This window comes from Apodemus sylvaticus, chromosome X, assembly GCF_947179515.1.
Source record: "Apodemus sylvaticus chromosome X, mApoSyl1.1, whole genome shotgun sequence".
Classification (NCBI taxonomy): domain Eukaryota; kingdom Metazoa; phylum Chordata; class Mammalia; order Rodentia; family Muridae; genus Apodemus; species Apodemus sylvaticus.
The window spans coordinates 57,135,541-57,152,908 of NC_067495.1; the positions used below are offsets into that span (position 1 = coordinate 57,135,541).

The following is a 17,368-nucleotide window of genomic DNA, read 5'->3' on the forward strand; positions in this document are numbered from 1 at the left end:
TCAATGCTTTTTATCAAGTAATAATTATTAAGTTGTTTTACTTACTGAACATTTATTATGTATATACATACACACACAGACACACACACATATATAATTGTATTTCTTTCTGGATTAATTACTATATGCCATATGCATTTGTATATGATATGTGTGAATGATTGTGGTTGTGTGTTATGGTATAACACACATAAGGAAATCCTAGTACATCTTTTAGGAGTGAGGTCTCTTGTGAACTGTGAACTGTGGGTCCAAGGATTAAATTCAGTTTGCCAGACTCTTAGGCCAAAAACCTTGACTTGATAACCAGACTTGCAAGCCATATTATATTTGTTTGTAAAACAGCTGAATGGAGTGAGCAACATAGGTCTTAATTTACTGAAGGTGGAACTGAAACATTCAAAGAATTAGAAACCCTTCCAATCCTAGCTACTAAGTAACAACTAGGGTTACCTACAACCTCAGAATAGAGGTTTCTAAGGATTTGGCAAGTCTGGAGAAGTTCCTCATTCTCCTGTAAAACCTGAATTTTTATTTTAACTTGGTAGCTTTGAAATTGAACTTCTGTGCTCTTTCTTCTTAATAAGCTTGTAATGGAGTTTAATGTATATAAGAGTTTCATGGACAACCTCTGAAGTCTGTCTAGGAAAAGGGAAGTAATGTCCTCATGCTTCTGATGCGAATTCTCCTCAGATTTTGCTCTTTCTTCATCTTTTAGGAATATTTGAAATCTACTGCCAAGCAGGCAGCCACCGAGAAGCAGGGATGCGGGCAATTTATAATGTCTCTCAGTGTTCTAGTCATCAAGACAGCCCACGCCAACACTACCAAGCCTCAAGAGTCTACTATATCATGGCAGAAGAGGTAGAGTGGGATTATTGCCCTGATAGGAGCTGGGAACTGGAATGGCATAACACATCTGAGAAGGACAGGTAAGGTTTCAGAAAAGGAGTGATCACAGCTTACAAAATCATTTCATGGGTGAATTTCCTAAAACTAAAATAGGAGGCATTTTTATAATTTCACTGAGTATGATGAGAACTGAGATCAGAATGGAGGGATCCTGAATTCCAGTATGTTGTTTCTTCTTTGTTAATTATCATTGAGCTGAAGAAAAAGACTTGGCTACATTCTTGCACTCTTAGCCTTGCTTCACTTCTAATTAGCTAAAACTTTACCTGCACTAGGATTTGAAGTTCATAGCGATTTATTCAAGCAATGAAATGTCTCAAGGTCATTTATTAAGGTACAGACTAAGCTGTCCAAAACAGAGCAGTAATAAATAAGATACAATTTTATCTGTCATTTACATATGAACAGTCCAGTTCTAGCAAGTGAACTATGCTGCCCTCAATTGCTACTTTCATCTTTGTGACGAAGATGCTCATTTTAGTTATGGCTATCCTATCCCCAGCTTTCAGGTTACGGTAAGCAACATTGCCTGTAAGGATAGACTTGGAAGTTGTATATATCATTTTTTCTCATGTCTTATCTCCTAAGCTTTTCCCATGAGTATATGTAACTATAAATGAACATAGACAGTGTAACATCTATGTGAACAGCCACAAAACCTAGGTGATTCTATTACTAAAAAGGGGGAGAAGAAAACACAAATTGAGATATTATTAATATCATTAAAGTATTATTAAATTTAATATTATTAAAACTATTATTATTAATAATAGTTTTCTTTAGTTTGTGATACTTGCACTTTCTTTTGTCAATTCTTGACCTTTGAAAGTTGATTGTTTAAGTTGAATTCTTCATGTGAATTTCCTGTGGTAGTTAAGAAATGCAAATTTCTTTTTGTCAGCCTTGATTTCATCTATCATCCATTGCTGAAAGTACATTACTAGAGAATAAAGAAGGGTAGGAACAGCAGGCTTCATTCTGTGTCCTGTCTTCCCCTCTGCACTGCATTGTCTCTGTACATAATCCTGTCAACTCTGGACTAGTGATTGTACTTCTGGGACCCACCTATTGGAATGTTTACTGTCAACTGTTAAGTATCCTATAATGAGAAATTTGTAAATTTCTGTATCTTGCCATTTTGGGGAATGGCAACTATTGATGCTCAACTGAAACTTTGTGCCTCATCCTTTTGTTAAAATAATTTCAAAACTAAAGCTATTAAGAACGAATCAAAGTCATAAGTTTCTGGTTCTTAGGTAAGTTATACTGGAAATATACTGCAAATACCTATTTGGTTGATAGAAATGATATACACAGGTTCAGAAACCTACTATTTTCAATTATGGTAATATAATTTGACATTGTAATGAATAAATCTATATTCCCTTTCATATTGGACATGAGAATAGTTCTAAGTGAATTTCCCCACATCTGAAAATAAAGGTTGATGGTCAGGTGCTAATAAAAGTCTTTGGATTCCTCTAGCTATGGCCATGTTTTCCTGAGCAAGGAAGATGGGCTCCTGGGTTCCAAATATAAGAAAGCTGTATTCAGGGAATACACTGATGGTACTTTCAGAATACCTCAGCCAAGGTCTGGACCGGAGGAGCACTTGGGAATCCTAGGTAAGGGAATTCTACTTATATCCTAGCATCTGAAGACTGGGTTGATTCTAGGGCATATATGTCATATCAGGGAGGTTTCCCCATCTCCAATTCTCAAATTTTTTATGTGAAATATTAATAGTATGGCCATATTTTATAAAATGGCCATGAATATAAATACTGAAGGTAAAGAGGGAAATATGAATTCTGCTGTAACATAGAACAAAAAAGTTTTAATTTTGTATATTTTTAAGACTTGGCTCCTCTGTAGATAGTAGATTTTATTACTCCAGAGGCAGGAGAGTTTATCAACTCCAACAAATAAAGACAAAATGATAAACAGAGCCACTATTATTCCCATATATTAATTTAATCAAGGCTATATGGTGCTTTTGTACAATGGATTTTTTTTTCCATGCTAGACCAGACAGGAACCACTTACCTCTGAAGAGATTACAGCTATTCTATGTGCTAAATATGGCAAAATTTCAGTCCTTACTATCAACTATTCTGCAAAATTCAGATTTTTTTGAGCCTTTGGTTATTATGTAGAGAAAAATACAGTGAGAAAAGTGGAGATAATAGGAGGCCTATTTCTGTTCTTGAAGTACCGTCATGCTGTGGGTAGCAATACCAATTTTAAAACTTCAGAATCTGAAAATGGTACTATGCATGCTTTTTAGTCTTGGGAAGATTAACTCCAATTTCACTCCCCTACTAATGAACCTTGTGCCTCTTTTCTATCTTTCTATCAGGTCCACTTATCAAAGGCGAGGTTGGTGATATCTTGACTGTGGTATTCAAGAATAAGGCCAGTCGACCATATTCTATACATGCCCATGGAGTTCTAGAATCTAATACTGGCGGGCCACAGGCTGCTGACCCTGGTGAGTTGGAACAGTTAGTGGGCAGACAAAGGCTTGGCAGTCCTTTTATTTTAGCCTTCTGGTTTATTTCTTCAAACACATTATATTCTTGGGCTGGGCAGGTAGCTTAATGAAAGGTAGAGGCAATTAACTGGTGAATTGGAGTTCTTGGAAGGTTTGCGTTTGCATTTTCAGTAGCTTCTATATTTCAGTTAATATTCTGTCTGGTACAAGATAATCTCTTTTTGTTCTTTTCCAATTTCCTTAAAGTGTAAATTAGGTTGTTTATGTGTACTAATATATAACTTTTTATTACTATAAGGAAATACCAGAAATAGTCTACTTTACAAATAAGAGGGGTTTATTTGGCTCACAGTTTTATAAATATAAGGTCTGAGAACCTTATTTAGCAATGACCTTGAAACTTGAGACAGTACAAACCATCACTTGATGAGACAGAAAGTGTACGTGTATATGCTTGTCTAGTCTCCTCATAAAGTTTTTCCCAGTGTTCTACCCTAATAATTTCCCCAAGATCACATTTCTAAATGCTGGAGCTGGATCAAATTTGGACCATTTTACTACTTTACAATAGGATATAAATTTCAGTACCTGGGGTGTTATGTGATGGTCAAATCATACCTGAACTAAACCCTTATATCTTTCTCCCATTTAATGTTGGTATCTATGGCTGTAAATGTGTCATTTGTAGCATCTCATCAAGGTTGTCTTTATAATCTTTTTGAATTTAGTTTTCATTATTTCTTTCAAATTGTTGTTATGTTTATGTATTACACATAACACAGTATTTTGTAAAGACAATGTCATGTAAGTATATAGTGTACATTGAGCATGTTTCCCTGCTTATTTCCCCTCACTCTTCTATCTTATCCTTCTATTCATTTGTTCTTCAGGACAGTTTTACTTATACTTCTAGGTCATATATACATACATGATTTTATGTATCTCAATAAAAATCTAAGTATGATTAAATTGATGGAAGTGTATTATATTTGTGTTTCTGACTTAATTTGATTAACATGATTTTCTCCAGCTTCATGCATTTTCCTGAAAAATTACACAGCCTTGTCCTTCTTTATGGCTAAAAAGGATTCCTTGCTTATATATGCCACATTTTATTTATCTGTCCTTCAGTTGGAAAGAGTTTAGTTCCATAACTTTGCTACTGAGAATTATGCTGTGATAAAACATTGATGCACAAGGATATTTGTGGTATGTTGACTTGAAGTTGTTTCAGTAAATACCCAGGAAAGATTTTCTTGAAGAACCCCATACTGATTTCCATAGCGACCAGACTACAATTCTTGGCTAACAGAAGTGTGTAAGAGTTCCTTTTCTGTTTTCTTTTTTTTAAGATTTATTTATTATTATATGTAAATACACTGTAGCTGTCTTTAGATACATCAGAATAGGGTGTCAGATCTCATTACGAATGGTTGTGAGCCACCATGTCATTGGGATTTGAACTCAGGACCTTCGGAAGAGCAGTCAGTGCTCTTATCCGCTGAGCCATCTCACCAGCCCCCTTTTCTGTTTTCTTAATGACTGCTTTTTGGGACTGGGATGAGATGGAATTTCAGTGTAGTTGTAATTTCTATTTCTTTGGTCAGTATTGAGTTTGAACATTTTTAATACGATTATTAGCTCTTTGTATTGCAGATTTGAACTGTTTACTAGTTCACTTATTAATTGAATTGTTTGATATCTTACAGTTTACTTTTCTAAACTCTATTTTTATATTCTAGATAGTAGTCTTGCCAGATATTCAACTAACAGATTTTCTTCCATTCTATACTCTGTCATTTCACTCATTTAGCTGGAAACTGTGCAGTGCTTCTGAATTGTATGAGGTTTTATTTGCCATTTGTCAGCATCATTTACTGAGCAAAGGTAATCTAATTTTGGAAAGTCCTTTCATATACCTATGTCTTGAGGTGTTCTCTAGGCTATTCAGATTAACAATTTCACCAGTTCAGGGTTAAATCTTAGGCTAATTTGGGGTTGGCTTTTGGAGTGAATGCAAGATGATAGGGATATAATTTCATTCTTCTGCACATGGCAATCCAGTTTTACTAGTAACCTTTTTAAAAGATGTTTCTCTAAAATATATATATATTTAGATTAATGTCAGATATCTGGTGGTTATTGCCACATGGGCTTATAGCTGGCTTCTCTATTCTATTGACTTGTGTTTCTGCATTATGCTAGCACCATGATATTTTTCTAGCTCTGCCTGTGCAGTTTAACCTGAAACCAAGGATTAATCTTTGTGCTTAGGATTGCTTTGGCTATCCAAGGTACTTTTAGCATTCTGTGTGTATGCTTTTACATGAATTTTAAAATTATTTTTTAATTATGTGAAGTACACCATTGGAATTATTTTTTTAATTAAGTATATTCTTTATTTACACTTCACATGTTGTCCCCTTTCCTGGTTCCCCCCTCCCTTGAAAATCCAATAAGCCATCTCTTCCTTCCCAATCAACCCACCCCCACTTCCCTGTCCTGGTATTCCTCTACACTACAATACCAAGTCTTTCCAGGACCAAGGGCCTCTCTTCCATTTCGTGTCCAACAAGATCATCCTCTGCTGCTGATGGGTGTGGGGCCATGGGTAACTCCATGTCTACTCTTTGGTTGATGGTTTTGTCCCTGGGAGCTCTGCGAGTACTTGGTGACTCATATTGTTGTTCCTTCTATGGCACTGCAAACCCTTTCAGCTCCTTTGGTCCTTTCTCTATCTCATCCATTGGGGACTCTGTGCTGAGAGGTTCCCCCTCTGTATTTGTCATGCACTAGCAGAGGCTCCCAGGTAACAGCTATATCCAGCTCCTGTCAGCAAGCACTTGTAGCCATTCACAATACTGTCTGGGTTTTGTAATTGTATATGGGATAGATTCTTAGGTTGGATGGAATTCTATGGGGATCATATTATATCTGTAGATTACCCTGAGAACTATAACCAGTTGCACAATATTAATTTTTCCATAACTATGGGAGCTATTTTCATCTCATAATTTCTTGCTTTAACTCTTTCTTTAGTGTTAGAATTTTTTAACGTAGAGGTTTTTCACTTCTTCATTTGATTTGTTTGTTGTTGTTTGTTTTTGTTTTGTTTGAAAGAAAGCCTCATTATGTAGCCCTGGTTGGCTTAGAATTTAGCATGTAAACCAAGTTGGCTTCAAACTCACAGAAATGTATCTACTTTTGCTTTTTCAGTAATAAGAGGCAGGTATGGTGCCAGAACATCAGAAACTTTATTTACAAGTAAAAGAGGAAAGAAGGGAGGGAGGGAGAGAGAGACACACACACACAGAGACAGAGAGAGACAGAGAGAGAGACAGAGAGAGATTGAGTGAGAGGTTGAGAGAGATAGATTGAGAGAGAGAAGGAGGGAGGAGGAAGGGAGAGAGAGAGAGAGGATTTAAAGCCAGTTCCCAGTGACTCAATTCTTCCAACAAGTTCACAATTCCTAATCTCAAACAGTTCCACCAACTGGGGACCAAGTATTTGAATATATGAGCCTATGTGACCCATTTTCCTTTTCATTCAAACCTATCATAGTAGGCTTCTGTTTCCTATATTTAATATTCTTTACTATGCTGAGTTATGTTCCTTCTACTCCTAATCTCCTCAGAACTTCTATAATGCAGGGATTTTGTGCTTTGTCAAAAGTCTTTTTGTATTTATTCAAATGATCATATAATTTCTGTCCTTGAATCCATTCATGTGATGATACAAATTTATTAACTTATTTGTGTTGAACTATCCCTGCGTTTCTGTAAGGATGCTAACATGAACATGATATGTGTGATCTTTTGATGCATTTGTGAAATCAGCATTTTACTGAGAATAGTTTTAAAGATTTGTTTTTATTTATATGTAAGTGTATCTCCCTGCATGTCTACCTCTGTCTCTCTGACTTGTGTCCTCCCTGTGTGTGCCATGTTTATGCAGATAATGATAGATGCCAGAAGAGGTAGGAAATGAAAAGTGGGGATAATCAAGTGTCCCAGGATTATTCTATAGTGGGTGATCTGTGACGTTATAGTATTTAAATTTGTTTTATAGTTTTGTTTGCACCAGTTTTCTTCATGTATGTGTTTACAATTGTTTTGTTGATTGGATGTTCCCTTAACCAGTATGAATTAACCTTCTAATTAATGAGGTTTTTGTTGCTGTTTCACATGGTCACATGATACAGCCCTAAGTAGCTCAGTAATGTAGACCAGACTCGCAAAGTCACAGAGATTTGCCTGCATCTCACTCAGCAGTCCTGGGATTAAAGGAGTTTGGCACCAAACCCAATCTGACTAGTTTTAATATGAATTCTACTTTGTCATACATTAGAACAGTAACATTTTATTGTGTCCTAGTTTAACTCACTGTGAAACCTCTTTTCCTCTAAGATAAAGGAAAGAATGGAACTGCTTTTGATGAAGATGTTTTGTATCTTAGAGGTGACAAAGAAACAGACACTGTTTAACCCAGGGTGCTCTGTGTCTTTGTCTGTTTGGCTATTACCTTCTTGGGCAAATTTTTTATGAAAAATATCTTCATAGAAAATTGCTTTAGCTTTTGTTCTTAACACCCTATTCCTGAGCTGTGAGGAACATTGTTTCTTGCTTAGCTACCCTATTTTTCTACTGGGCAACAGATATTTTGGGAGGATTCTACTACTTCTTGTTTACCTCCCTAGGGCTGTTTTTCATAGACTCCATTGTATATTTTCTTACTTTCTCATACATCACTCCATTATGTCTGGAGCTGTATTTTTTTATGTACTTGGAAAATTGATTCTTATATACATATTCATCTTCTTACATTAGGTAAAACATAATCTGCAATGTTCTGACCTTTGATGTGATTCACATGTATTTTAGCAATGAAGTACTTGCTAAAATTATAACCAGGAATCATTTGGTAATAACTTGGAGATTTTCATATTTTAGTACATATGTATGCATACATACATACCTACACACAACACACACATATGCTAAAATTGCTTTACTGATAGTCTGTATCTTCTGATTGGAAAATTGAGGCCATTCATATTCAGAATTATTATCGAGATATATGTACTAATGTCTTTTATTTTGTTGAATTTATAGTTTGGGATGTTTTTCTAGTCCTCACTTTTTTATGTTATTCTGTCATGGTTTATTTTTTCCTGTAGCCTCCTAAATGTGTACAGTGAGTCCAAAGGTTTCTTTCTGTAGAGCTGGTTCAGTGGTCATAAATTCCCTTATTTTTATTTTCTCCCCCCAGTCATGACAGATTAACTTTGGGTATAATAGTCTAGATTGGTAGCTCTTGACTTTCATTAACTTAAAATACATTATCCTAAGCCCTGTTTGCTGTTTATTTTTCTTCATAAATCTTTTGTTTTGATGACAGTGCCTTTACATATGACTTGCTGAGTCTGTTTATTATTATATATAATAAAGCACATATACATCTATAATGTTTTGACTGTAATATGATATAGGTAGGTGCTACTCTGTTCTTTTTGACTGGATGTTTTGCAGCAGTTGGAGCAGCATCCATTTACTTATGTTTGATAAATGTTTGAGGTGGCTTTCTTGACAGTGTTTTCTAAATCTGTAGCGTGGTTTTCTCCCTCTAGGCCCATGATCGATAGATTCCATATTTTCATAAAGACCGATAGATGTCAATTGTTCTTACTTCTTTATCATTCTTTGGATCTTCTAATTCCTCTACCTTTCTTTCCCTCTTAGTATTCTTTCTTTCTTTTAAGCCCTTATATATTTTAGGTTTATTTACTATGAAAGTTTTATTTTACTTATTTTTTCTAGTGTTTCTGATTTTTTCAGTACATCTATATATTTATTGGAATCAACTTTCATATTAATTAGTGACTTCCTTGTTTCATCCACTCTGTTCTTTTAGAATTTATTCAGGGGTTTGTATCCACTGTGATTTCTTTGAACATCATCCTTTCGAGTTATCTGGGATTTTATGTAATTCACTGTTACTGGAGGATTTAGTAGGGTTGTTTGAGAAATCCTGTTGCCTTTTTAAAGGCATAATTTTGTATAAGATGCCATGCATTGGGGATTTGTTTGTTGTTTGGATTAAAAAATAAAAGCTTTCCTCATTTTTATTGGAAATGTTTGCAATTTGAGGTGGTTTCTGTAGATTCCATCAAGGTACGAAACATTTCCTTATTTAAGAGTGATTGTGTATTACTGTAGCAGTTTAGCTAAAAGCTTTAAAGCACAATGTCAGACAAAACACATAAAAGGTCTCAGGTAGCTCCAAACTTTGACCTTGCAACTTCATGATTTTTTTTTTCTGTTAGTATGCATTCATAGCTATCCCAGGGCACCATGCAGCCTGTGGGTCAAAAGTTGGATGGACATTCCCGAATCCAAACTATCTACTATTTTTTATCATATGGAAGTTGTAAGAGATTGTACTAATTTTCTCAGGGTGGCCAAAGGAAATATTTCAAATGATGCCAATAACAGATAGTTCATTGTTTTATGTTGTTGGAAACCAGAGCTCTACATTAAGGACCTGGGAGATTGCCTCATTTTTGTTTTGTTTTGTTTTTCAGTTTTTAGGGACAGAGTTTCTTATGTACCTTTGGCTACCCTGGAACTCTTGTAGATCACAGAGATCTGCCCACCTCTGCCTCCCAAGTGCTGGGATTTAAAGCACGGTGCCACCACTTGTTTTCTTAAGGGTTGTAATGGAAGGTTTTACTTTTCAGGCCTCAGTCCTTTTGTATTTTTAAATAGCTGTATTTTCCTAGTTTTCTAAGTTTTGTTGTATTAAAGACCATGAGCAAAAGCAACTTGGAAATAGAAGGGATTGTTTGATCTTAGAACTCTCAGGTCATTGAGGAAAATCAGGGCAGCAATCTAGAGGCAAGAACTGATGCATAGAGACCATAGAGACCACTGCTTACTGGTTTGCTCATCATGGCTTGCTCATTTTGATTTCTTACACCATCCAGGACCACCTACCTACCAAGTGGATAAAGCCTAAAATTGCTCAACTATGGGATCGTATAAAATAAAATATAGGTGACACATTTTCCTACTCTGAGAGGGAAGAACAGACCAAAACAGAACCAAAATACAACATTGTGGACACTTCATTGGTTAATGTCTGGGACAGGATCACATTCTTTTTGGCTCCTAAAGGCCTGCAATGTTGCACTTACTCAGCTATACCATTTATAGCATAATCAGCTTTCTCACAAATTCAGCCCAGCTCTACTCCACAGTTGCTGTTATCCTTGGTGGCGATCCACAGGATCCAACATTCTTGGGTTTCCACTGCAACTGAGGATGCATCTTCACCAGTGGCTTCTCCTGACTTCTCAGGGACTCTCATCCTTGACAATACTGACAACCCTCAGCTGCTCTCCATTACCCTTTTAGGCCTTCAAAAGCAGTGCCACCTAACTCATACACATTACCAATTTCATCTGCCAGCATGAATACAGCGGTGGTCACCCTGGATCATATCTTCTGTGTTTTGATTCTGAGGAAATATTCCCAGAAGATTTCTCCTACATGATGCTGGTCTCTTCTTGACCACAGCTTATTTCTCAGCTGCAGGGAACCAGCATCAATTGTCTCAGTAAAGCAAATGTTTAATTTCAGTAGTACTTGTCTCTTGTTAATCACAGCTGAGTCTATGGGTTCAGCTGAACAGAATCAAGGATTCTTAGTAGAAAATATCCCACAAATAGGTAGAGTCTTTGCTTCCTTCTGAAACTACACAGGCAAGTCTTCCATTATCTGCATCTCTTTTAGCATTTCTATCATTCAAACTCCCAGAAGCCCAATTAAGCTTTGATCCAACGTCCATCCATGATCCTCTTCAAAACAGCATAGTCAGGTCTATCACAGTCATATCTTATGAACTTGATACCAATTTTTGTTTTAGTTTTCTATTGCTTTAATAAAGTTCAATGCCAATTCAACTTGGGGAGGAAAGGGTTTCTTTCACCTTACAGTTTCATATCACAGTTCACCACCAAAGGAAGTCAGGGCAGGAATTCAAACACGTTAAGAACCTGGAGGCAGCAACTAAAGTAAAGACCATGGAAGAAGGCTGCTTACTTACTTGCTTCTTATGATTTGCTCAGCCTGGTTTCTTATAGAACCCAGGACCACTTGCCCAGAGGTGGGGCAATTCACAATAAGCTAGCTATCCCTCATTAATCCTTAGTTAAGGAAGTCCTGTAGACTTGCCTATATTAATGGAGTAGTTTATTAACTGATGTTCCGTTACACAGATAACTCTAGCTTGTACCAAACTGACAAAAACAAAGGAACAAACAACCAAAGCATTTCTGCCTTCAAGTCATTTTCTTTTTATGTGTGTCTCTGGACTTCAAAGTTCTCCACGTAAGGATCATGTGTAATGGAGACCTGCCCTACTAACCTCATTTAAAACTGATTTCTTTCTATCTAATTTGACTATGTTTCTAAATGAGGTCAGATTCCGAGCTAATAGGGGTGAAGACTTCAATATATAATATTTTGGAGGGGACATATTTGAACCAATAACAGAGAACCGTTATTCTCTGTTATTGAGAGAAAGGATGAAGTAGTGAAAAGGAAGTGAGGAAAATAAGACAGTAAATGTTGGCAGAACTGTAAAATGCTTGCTTTTAAAGGAAGCTGGATTGGGCTTAGAAAAGCACCAGTTTGGAGGAACCACAGAAGCAAGGAGAGAATTGAAATGGTATATATGGGGAGATAGATGAGTCGAGAAGTATATATTCAGATGGGAGGATGAATCTAATACAGAAGAAGAAATGGTATTAAGAACTCTAATGAAAGAAGTAATCTTAAGTCATAAAAAGAAAACCTCTCCATCTGAGACTAGAGCAACTCGTTGATGAGAATACAAATATGTTACCAGAATTGGTAATGGCAGTATAACAGATATAACAATATAACAGCCTTCAGAGTAGTAATGTGAAAATTAATTTTGCTTCTCACTTTAATTGAACTGAAGAGGTTGTAGGGATTTGTGAAATCCTTCTTTGGGTGTGTCTGTGATAGCATTTCCAGAGAAAAATTAAGGCAGGGAAGATCTGTTCTCTATGTAGACAGTAATGTCTTATGTACTACAGTTCTGAATAAAGCACAAAATGTCTAGTTATTACCACTCTACTTCCTGTCCGTTATATTGAGAACTCCTTGCTCTATTATTCCTTCCCCATTATGATGTTCTGAAACCATGACTCAAGACAAACATCTCTTCCTTTAAGTTGTTTATATTAGATATTTTGTCACAGGGACAAGACCAGTAAGAGCAGAATTTCTCGAGTTAGGCTTAATAATTTCACATTTCCGTCCACTGTGTGACATTTGAAAAGTTATTTTAACATCTGTCTGTGACCAGCCTTCAGTTCATCTCTATAAGGGTTTCTTTTAGAAGATCCAGTAACTCAGTGTCTATTCAACTATTCAGCAATTCCATTATTTGACTTAAAATGAGACTTTGGGAGTGAGGTACAGAACAGGTCAGACTTGAAGTATGTGGTAAAAGTTTGGAGTTGTTCACCAAGGAGAAAAGGATATGGTGCTACGAAATTAAATAGCACTGGGGTCATAGCTGAGACAGTGAATACATTTTTAAATACTAGTCACCAATGATCTGCCTTGCCATGAGCACTCCCACAACTGCTTCACAGAAATGCTTCAATTACTCACAGTCCTTAGCCAGATGAGAACAGTGTTCTAGGCACTGGATCCTCATCTCATTGGGGCCTATGCCAATGATGTAAGATTTGGTGTCGATACTGAAGCTTTAATGCTTCAAGGTGTAGACCTTTTAACAGATCCTATAACTGTTTCGATGGAGCCAAGGGGAAAAACTGTGATCATTGAACAGAGTTGTGGAAGTCCCAAATTAACAAAAGATGGGAATACTGTTGGAAAACTGTTGCAAAGTGAATAGATTTAAAGGATAAATACAAAAATATCTTGGATCAATTAGTTCAGGATTTTATCAATAACACAAAGAGACTGAGGATAGCACTACACTATTACTGTCTGGCACTGTCTATAGCCCAGGAGGGCTTTTAGAAGTATGATGTTGGCTGTTGATGCTGTAATTGTTCAACTTAAAATACAATCTAAATCTGTAACAACCTCTGAAGAAATTGCTCATATTGCTACAATTTCTGACATCGGAAACATCATTTCTTATACAACGAAAAAGGTTGGAAGAAAGGGCGTCATCACAGCAAAAGATGGAAAGACCCAGAGTGATAAATTAGAAGTTATTGAAAGCATGAAGTTTGGTAGAGGATACATTTCCCCATATTTTATTAACACATCAAGAGGTCAAACTGTGAATTCCAAGATGCCTATGTTCTGTTGAATGAGAAGAAAGTATCCAATCTGCTTTTGAAATTGCCAATGCTTATCAGAAGTCCTTGATCATAATTGCTGAAGATGTTGATGCAGAAACTGTAAGCACACTAGTTTTTTTTTATTCGATATTTTCTTTGTTTACATTTCAAATGTTATACCCTTTCTGGTTTCCCCCCAAAAAAACACCCTGTTCCATCCCCCCTTCCCCTGCTCTACAACCCACCCACTCCTGTTTCCCTGTCCTGGTATTTCCCTATACTGGGGGCATTGACCTTTCTCAGGGCCAAGGGCCTCTCCTCCCTTTGATGTCCAACAAGGTCATTCTCTGCTACATATGCAACTGAAGCCAGGGGTCCCTTCATGTGTACTCTTTGGTTGGTGGTTAAGTCCCTGGGAGCTCTAAGGGTACTGGTTGGTTCATAATGTTGTTCCTCCTATGGGGCTGACAGCTCCTTTGGATCCTTGGGTACTTTATCTAGCTCCTCCACTGGGGACCTTGTACTCAGTCCAATGATTGGCTGGGAACAACTACCTCTGTATTTGTCTGATACCAGCAGAGCCTCTCAGGAGACAGCTATATCAGGCTCCTGTCAGCAATCACTTGTTGGCATCCACATTAGTGTTTAGTGTCAGTATATGTGGTGGGTCCCCAGGTGGGGCAGTCTCTGGATGGCCTTTCCTTAAGCCTTTGCTCACACTTTTTATGGATCTCCTTTCATGGCTGTTTTGTTCTCCCTTCTGAGAAGGAACACATTGGTTTTGAACAAACTAAAAGTTCTGGTTATTAACAGTCAAAGCTACAGGGTTTGGGGACAATAAGAAGAACAATTTACAGATATGGCTATTGCTACTGGTGGTGCAGTGTTTGGAGAAGAGGGGTTGCATCTAAATCTTAAAGATGTTAAAAATCATGACTTAGGAGAAGTTGGAGAGGTCATTGAAGTTGGAGAGGTCATTGTCACCAAAGATGATGTCATGCTTTTGAAAGGAAAAGGTGACAAAGCTCAAACTGAAATATAGATGCAAGAAAATACTGGAGAGATACATCACAACTAGTGATTATAAAAGGGAAAATCTGAGTGAATGATTTGTTAAATTTTGAGATGGAGTAGCTGTATTGAAAGTTGGAGCAACAAATGATGTTGAAGTGAATGAGAAGAAAGACAAGTTACTGATGCTCAAAATACTACCAGAGCTGCAGTTAAAGAAGACATTGTACTAGTAGGGGACTGTGATCCACTTTAGTGCATGCCAGGCTTTGATTCATTAAAACCAACTAATTAAGATAAGAAATTACATATAGAAATTACTAAAGGAGCACTCAAAATTCCTGTAATGATGATTGCTAAGAATGCAGGTGTTAAATGATCTTTGGTAGTTGAGAACATTCTGCAGAGTTCCTCAGCTGTTGGTTATGATGCTACACTCGGAGATTTTTGTGAGCATGGTGGAAACAGGAATCAATCATCAATCCCACAAAGAACTGCTTTACTGGATACTCTTGGGGTGGCCTCCTTTCTATCTACAGCCAAAGCTGTAGTGACAGAAATTCCTAATGAAAAGAAAGACTCTGAAATAGGCCCGATGGGTGGGATGTGAGGGCTTATGGAAATTGGCATGTTCTAATTCATGAAATAGTGCTTTGCCCTTATCAATGAACTGTGTCAGGAAGTTTAAGGCAGGTTCCTCACTGATAACTTCAGAGAAGTCACCCAAAGAAAATGACCAAAGAAGGCTGGCTGATCACTGTAACTATCAGTCACTGGTTTCCATTGACAATACATAATGGTTTACTGCTGTCATTGTCCATGCCTACAGATAATTTATTTTGTGTTTTTGAATAAAGACATCTGTACTTTCCTGATGCTGGGTATGAGAGCCATGTGCCAGTGTCCTTCTTTCATCTTAAACCACTGATGCATTTCTACTGTTCAGTTTCTGTCAGAACTGTAGCTCTGTGTCAGCGTTACAGTTGATGAGATGTTCAGAAGCAGCCTTTCTGTTGAGAGTGAAAATAATTGTGTAAAAAGTAGAGAAATATCCAATTATGTGACAAAATTTTGTTTAACGTTTAAAAAAGCTGTAATCCACAAGGTACTTCACCAGCAGCTTCTATCAACTCTGTTGAGTAACCAGAGGAGGTATAACCAGAGGATATATCATATTTCAAAATGATATATCGTTTAGTGGTTTTCAGCTTTGTTGAACATGAGAATTGCTTGAAGTTATTAAATCACATATGACCAGTGATATAATAAATATTGTGATTACTTAGTGATGGTGGAGTCAACCCCATGGCCTTGTGCATGTTAAGGAAAATTGTACCATTAAGCTACAAAAAAGTCATTGTGATTTGTGTCTTTGACTTTCATTTTCCTGTAGCGGATGATGATAACCTTTATTAGGCTCTTATTTACTGTTGTATCATCTTTCGTGAATCGTTCAAAGTTTTGCTCAGTTTAATTGGGTAGTTTGTTTTGTTTTGTTGAATTGTGAGAGGTCTTTATTATTGTATTAAAAACAAATAGAATTTAGAAAGAGCACATTATTTAAATAAATACTGCTCCACAAAAGTATCTGAGAAATCCGGTAAATGCCAGAGAAAATTCTCAACATCATTAGACATCAGAGAACAACAAACCAGAATGTCAATAAGGTAACACCTCTCCTTTACTAAAACAAAATTAAGAAAAAATATAACTACTTTTTATGAGAATATTGAGAAGGTAGACTCTACATAATGATGTTTGATGATTCACTACTTTGGAAATCAATTTGCCAATTCCTCCAATTGTTAAAAATTGGCATTACTGTATAATTCAATAATTTCATCCTAAGTTGTATATCCAAGGTAAATGAATATGTAACTTTGTACAAAAACCTGTATGATAATTGATAGCATTTTTATGATTCTGTGGATTAAACCAGGGGCTTTATACATTGTCGCAAAGTGCTTTATCACTGAGCTAAAACTGTAGTTCTTAAAGTCAATTTTATTCATATTTCTCTCAAAGTAGAAATGTCCAAGTATCTACCAAATGATGAATTGATGAATAAAATGTAATATATCTATAAAACGTCATATACTTGCGCAATAAAAAGCAGCTGAGTATGCGACCGCATGGATAGACCATGAAAATGTCATAAAAATGAAATAATGTAGTAAGAGAAAAACAATAAAGCATATGATTCAACTTGTATGAAATGTTCAGAAGGAGATATAAAACAAGTGTGTGGTTGCATTGGGGTGGCGAGTAGATTAAAGTGTGACAAGAGTATGGGGATTTATGGCTTGTAATGAGCTGTTCTAAAATGGGTCATGGTAGTAGTTACAGAATTATGTGAAAGTATGTTTTTTGAGGTACAATATTTTATTGTTTTGTCATTTATTTTAATTGAATGTTTATGGGCTACTATGTAATAATTATATCCATCTATCTCTCTATAAATATATAATAATTAAATTGGAGTAGTCAGATATGAGTGAATTGTATGGTGTGTAAATCATACCTCAATTACAGTCGCTATAGAGGTCAATATGGTAATAATAGGAAGTTGGATGGAAAAGGCTAGGTTAGAGGCAGGTCACTTT

General features: G+C 36.3%; 1 protein-coding gene across 7 annotated transcripts in view; it reads left to right on the top strand.

Moving 5' to 3' along the window:
* Positions 1-17,368, top strand: part of Heph (hephaestin) — a 108,481-nt gene that overhangs the window by 71,773 nt on the left and 19,340 nt on the right. For all 7 annotated transcript variants that reach the window (XM_052170433.1, XM_052170432.1, XM_052170434.1 and 4 more), the window contains 3 exons: positions 719-932; positions 2,398-2,537; positions 3,272-3,403. In XM_052170433.1, coding sequence (XP_052026393.1) covers positions 719-932; positions 2,398-2,537; positions 3,272-3,403 — 486 coding nt within the window. The remainder of the gene's footprint in view (positions 1-718; positions 933-2,397; positions 2,538-3,271; positions 3,404-17,368) is intronic.